This window comes from Miscanthus floridulus, chromosome 10 (genome assembly GCF_019320115.1).
Source record: "Miscanthus floridulus cultivar M001 chromosome 10, ASM1932011v1, whole genome shotgun sequence".
Classification (NCBI taxonomy): Eukaryota; Viridiplantae; Streptophyta; class Magnoliopsida; order Poales; family Poaceae; genus Miscanthus; species Miscanthus floridulus.
In genome coordinates this window covers 6,208,593-6,214,733 of record NC_089589.1, presented here as the reverse complement: position 1 = coordinate 6,214,733, position 6,141 = coordinate 6,208,593, and the positions used below count along the sequence as shown (strand labels likewise).

Below are 6,141 nucleotides of genomic sequence, written 5' to 3'. Positions count from 1 at the left end.
CGTCCGCCGACACCGGGCAAGGGCTCGCGGCCGTCAAGGCTCGCAGCTTCCGGGATGAGCGGCACGCCACCCATGAGGAAGACAACGGCGGCCCGGGAGGAGTTGAGGAAAAAAATAGAAAAAAAAAGAAAAGCTAAGGATACTATGGTAATTTTAGTCTTTTTGTCCGCTATATGAAGTTGTTTGCCAAACAGAAAGAGAAAAATAACCCAGCTTCACCAATAGAGCTGCTTATTGAGCTGAAACAAAAAAAAAACAGCTTCAAGAGGTTAATAGTCTGGCTCATAACCTTTTCCATAGTCGTTAATGCCCGTCACTTTTGAATGTAGCACCAATCCGTCTAGCACGACCCGCCGGTGAAGACGATTTCCAACCGCCCCTCTTGCGTGTGCGTGCGTGCTAACTGGACACCTACCAACCGGTCAAGTGCAGCAACCTACTGTACTGAAGTGTGTACTGTGTACGCTACGTACTCTCCATAATAAAATGGAGGCTGCTAGCCATTTATCAGCAAACAGAACTCACTGCGCATGCAATCCTAGCAAAAAGGCGGAAGCGGAGGTGATCGGCCGGCGATGTCAGAGGGCGGCAGGAAGAAGACGGCGTGCGTGACCGGAGGCAACGGGTACATCGCCTCGGTGCTCATCAAGATGCTGCTCCAGAAAGGCTACGCCGTCAAGACGACGGTCAGAAACCCCGGTTCGTTCGGCTCCGATCCTCATTAGCTAGTTTCCACACTGAGCGTGAACACTTTAGTTGCAGTTTCTTGCTTGTGATCCCATCCATCCCATGAGTCCGTCCATGACAAAACGGGATAGGAACTGTTGGCAGTGGCTGCTTTAGGCTCTGATTCTGAACGTGCTGTGCATTGTGATTCTGAATATATAATCCTAGATGCCATGGAGAAGAGCTCCCACTCCCACCTCAGGGACCTGCAGGCGCTTGGCCCCCTGCAAGTCCTCCGCGCCGACCTGGACGACGAAGGCAGTTTCGACGACGCCGTCGCTGGCTGCGACTACGCCTTCCTCGTCGCCGCTCCAGTGAACCTCCATTCGAAGAATCCTGAGGTACTGTGCACCAAAGTCACCGCTGCCTATCAGCAGTGATCAGCACACTAGCTTCTTTTCGATCTGGTATATATGGCACCCAATGCAAAATGTCATTTTCACCTGCTCAATTTTGGTGGTGACAGAAAGAACTGATCGAGCCTGCTGTCCGAGGAACCCTGAACGTCATGAGGTCGTGCGCCAAGGCAGGGACAGTGAAGCGCGTCGTCCTGACCTCGTCGGCGGCCACAGTCTCAGGAAGGCCGTTGCAAGGCGGCGGGCACGTTCTGGACGAGGAGTCCTGGTCCGACGTCGAGTACCTCACTGCCAACAAGTCCGGCCCCTGGGTAATAGCAGACAACTATACTCCTCCACACATAAATGTCCTGCTGTCTTGTCCTGTCTGTCCCCGTTCTCGTTCGAAACGGAATTAGGAGCTGTTCGACTTATGTTTTTTTGCGACTAAAAAGCCGGCTGATGTTGTTTTGTTGTGAGAGAAATATACTATACTATGGTTGATAAGGCGGCTGATAAGTTCAAGCAAGTTCTTTTTCCCTACACACATAATTAAATAGGGTTTGTTCCAGTCCTGAATGATGACGAGCATGCATGACAATGGCACACGCCGTGCTTGCACTGCATGCATCGCAGGGGTACCCAGTCTCCAAGGTGCTCTCGGAGAAGGAGGCGTGCAGGTTCGCGCAGGAGCACGGCATCAGCCTCGTCACCGTCTGCCCCGTCCTCACCGTCGGCGCGGCGCCTGCCGCAAAGATCCACACCAGCGTCCCCGCCAGCCTCTCCCTGCTTTCCGGTTCGTCTGCTTCCAAAATTCCCGTGTCCCTTCTCTTCTCCATACCTAGAGCTTTGCACTGCACTGCATGTCATCAGCATGTCATGGTTCCCCAATGCAAAACTTGCAGGCGACGAAGCAGCGTTCGGCGTGCTGAGAGGCATCGAGATGGCCACGGGCTGCGTGCCGCTGGTTCACGTCGCCGACCTGTGCCGCGCCGAGATGTTCGTCGCCGAGGAGGACGCGGCCGCCGGGAGGTACGTCTGCTGCAGCGTCAACACCACCATCGTCTACCTCGCCCGTTTCCTGGCGGACAAGTACCACCCGCAGTACACCGTGAAGAGAGACCTGCTGTAAGAACCGCCCGGCTTTCACGTACAGCTCTGGATTCTGGAATATATTTTGCACTCGAGAGGTCAGTGATTCGAATGCTTGCGCGTGCTTTGCAGCTGCTCCGACGAGGTCGTCCTTCAGAAGCCGAGAGTGAGCCTGTCGTCGGCGAAGCTGGTCAGCGAAGGGTTCGAGTTCAAGTACCAGACGCTGGGCGAGATCTACGACGACGTGGTGGAGCACGGCAAGGCCCTGGGGATTCTGCCCAGCTGATACTTTCTTTGCATCGTCTTCCATCTATGTGAAGTTGGGAAATAAATTTGCTAGCACTGTCTCTGTACATATAAGCCAGCTGAACTGTAGAGGTTCGGTCAGTTGCTCTGCGTTTCTGTGTTCCTGCATTTCTTATAAGGCAATAACTCGTGGAACAAAAACTTGTCGACCTGCATTTCCTATATAAGGCAATAACTTGCTGGCAAGTAAAATGTGCAGGATTATCCCAGGGAAAAAATGTTGAGAGTGTCTAGTTATCCGTTGACAGATTTTATGTGGTCAAATCTGTCAGATTTTATAATACATGTTCATATAGTATACATGTGATGTTCTATGATGTACTTTGTGATGTTCGCATGGTATAAAAGAGATGTTCTATGCAATCTGACAGATTTAGTATAAAAAAATCTGTCAACAAGATAAATAGCAGGTAATATACATGTGAGATGTTCATATAGTGTACATATGATGTTCTACAATGTATTTTATAATGTTCACAGGGTATACGAGTGATGTTCTATGAAATCTGATAGGTTTAGTACCAAAAAATCTGTCGACAGATAAATAGCAAAAGTCAACATGGTTTTTATTTGGAACCCACATAAGAATAGCAAATTTTCAGTACAATCTATGTATCAAGACTTGTTACTTTTCTATTTTACAAAAAAAATCAGAACATATCATTTTTTTTTCAAAATATATATACACTACTGTGAAAGATAAAAATAGTTCAGAAGTGTGCTGATTTTAATTATTTTAGCAACAATACACAACTTTTTCTTCTTTCTCTAAAAAATGAAGGTAAAGGCCGCCCCAAGTATATGTTAGAAATTTAGGAAATTGTATCTTTTTTTCTAGACTGTCAGTTATCACACCTCTTACCGGTAGTCCATCGCAAGTGTGTCTTTGTTTATTGAGGTTGATAGATTATATCCTACGTTTTACTAATAGACTAAATTTATTTCTATTTGATTTTTCTATTAAAACATTAACTAACATATCTTATATATTAATACATTACTCAATTGTTAACGTGATTGCGAAGGCCTAATATGTTACTAAGATATATTAACCAACCTTTTAACGTGATCGGTAGTATCTATTAGATATTTTAATATTAATCAGGGGCTCATTAATATATCCTCCTGTGTGCCTAGTTTTTTTTTTGGCAATGATATTTATATTAACCAACTTTTAAGGTTATCGGTTTTACATAGTATATTGGATATTTTATAAATCACTACCGAAATCCTCAAATTTGCCGAGTGTTTTTATGTTTGCTGAGTGTATTCCCTTGGGCACTCGACGAATAAGTTCTTTACCGAGTGCCGCGCTAAAAACACTCGGCAAAAAAAAATACTCGGCAAACAGGGCGTTTTGCCGAGTGTCAAAACAAAAACACTCGGCAAAGAGATTGTTTGCCGAGTGTTAACAAAATACACTCGGCAAAGAAATAAAAATCTTTTTTCTGAAAAAGAAGGAGAAGAAAAAAATGGAAAAAAAACATTGCCGAGTGCTCAGATCTAAAACAGTCGGCAAAAAAAAGTAGGAGAAGAAAAAAATTAAAAAAAAAACTTTGTCGAGTGCCCCATCTGGGAAACTCGGCAAACAAAAAAAAACCTACTTAACCTAACCGCGTCCCTAGCACCCTACCCGCCCCCTCCCGTCCCCACCCCTTCTCTCTCCTCCTGGCCACCAGCGCCCCCTCTCCTCCCGACGACGCCACCTCCCTCCCCTCCTCTCCCAGCCGCTCCCTTCTTCCCCGGCACAGCCTCCCCACCGGCGAGATCCGGCGACCGGTGCCGCCCCCTCCCTCCCTCCCCAACGGTGAGATCCAGGGAGGGGCCCTGGTGACGCACCCAGGCGGTGGTGGAGGGGTGGCCCGGCGTTGCGGGCGTGGCACGGATCCATGGCGTGGCATCTCTCTCCCTCCGGCGGTGCCCTCTCTCCTCCCTCAGGTGGTGGTGGTGGTGTAGGGAGGCCAGACCCGTGGCAGCGCAGCGCGGGGAGGCCGCATCCGATAATGGCGTGGCATGGGGAGGGCGGATCCGGTGGTGCCCTTTCTCCCTCCTGCGGCACCCTCTTCTCTCTCCTCCTTCGATGGTGGCGTGACATGGGGAGGGCCAGATCCGGTGGTGGCGTGGCACGGGGGAGGCCGGATCCGGTGCAGCGTGGTGCGGGGAGGCCGGATCTGGTGGCCAGAGCATCATGGGAGGCCACGGATCCGGCGTGTGCCCTTTCCTTCCTCCGGCAGCACCCCTCTTCTCTCTCCCTTCGGTGGTGGCGCGGCGCGGGGGGGGTGGAGAGGCTAGATCCAGTGGCGGCGGTGGCGGGCCGGCCTGCTTGTGAGGCGGGGTAGCTGGATTCGGCGACGCCCTTTCTTTCCTCCGGTGGGCACCCTCTCTTCCTCTCTCCCTCCAGTGGTGGCGCGGCACGGGGAGGCTAGATCCGGTGGGGGCCGGTGGTGGGCCCAAGCACCGGTGGCGAGCGGGGTGGCCGGATCCGGCGGCGCCCTTTCTTCCTCCGGCGGCACCCTCTCTTCTCTCTCCCTCCGGTGGTGGCGTGGCGCGGGGAGGCTGGATCTGGTGGCGGGCCAGCGCCGGTGTGAGCGGGGTGGCTAGATCCGGTGGTGCCCTTTCTTCCTTCGGTGGCTGATGCTTTTTTTTTTATTTTTTTCAAAAAATGTTTGCCGAGTGTTTTTAGGGCACTCGGTAAAGTCTTCGCCGAATGCCTGACGAAAAACACTCGTTAAAACAGCGTTTGCCGATAAACCAATTGCCGAGTGTCGTTTATCGAGTGTAACACTCGGTAAACGGTTTGCCGAGTGTTTTAGGGGCTTTGCCGAGTGCCCCTGGCACTCGACAAAGCTCCTATATCCTGTAGTGAATGGTAATGCTCTATACCAAGCGTCCGGCCGGATGGGACAGATCCGCCTGCCGCCGAGCCTCGTGCCTCATGTCTCGCACGCACCACCCGCGTCTCGTGTCTCATGCCCCCACCCATGCCTCGTGCCTCGCGCTACATGCTGCTCTCGCCTCGCATTGCCTGCCCCTCACACTGGGCTCCACCTCACCTCGCGCCTCTGCCTGAACTCACACTGCACATATAGCCGAGGTACGCATGGATGAAATACATCCGACAGTCTACCGAGGGGTATGCTTACGGTAGTAGATGAATCAGTGGAGGTGTATGTGAGGGAACCGTATGGTGGCACAGAACGCAAGAGACAACGATTAGACAGGTTTGGGCCATCAGCTTGACGTAATACCCAACATCCTGTGTCTTTATGGATTGTATTGCGTATGATCAGATATCTTAGGCTAAGCCTATGATTCATATGGGGATGTCAACTAGGGGACCCCTGCCCCTCCTTATATGCTCTAGAGGGGTAGGGTTATAAGGAAAGTATCATATTTGGTATTATACAATATCTAATAAATAACATCTTCTTGTAGCCTTGCGGTGCACGCCAACCAGTGTCATGCAACGCACGCCTTGATCTTGTGGGCTGGGCCACCTCTGATGGTGTGGCCCATGTCTTGTTCTATGGGTACCGGGGGTCATACCTCCATAGCTAGTCCCCGAGCACCTTGTATCCGCTGAGCAACACCGTCTTGAGCTTGTCCGAGCTATCCAACTTGTTGCTGATCACTAGGAACATGTGTCCGACCAGTTTAACTGGGAGCCGAGCTATTGAAGCGA

General features: G+C 50.9%; 1 protein-coding gene across 1 annotated transcript; it reads left to right on the top strand.

Annotated features, from left to right (window-relative positions):
• The first annotated feature begins 505 nt into the window (after positions 1–505).
• Positions 506–2,766, top strand: LOC136487559 (anthocyanidin reductase ((2S)-flavan-3-ol-forming)-like). Its single transcript, XM_066484686.1, has 6 exons — positions 506–699; positions 895–1,067; positions 1,193–1,393; positions 1,698–1,857; positions 1,967–2,189; positions 2,286–2,766. Exons 1-6 carry the CDS (start codon positions 576–578, stop codon positions 2,437–2,439), a joined length of 1,035 nt encoding a protein of 344 aa, XP_066340783.1. The 5' UTR covers positions 506–575; the 3' UTR covers positions 2,440–2,766.
• The last annotated feature ends 3,375 nt before the right edge of the window (positions 2,767–6,141 follow it).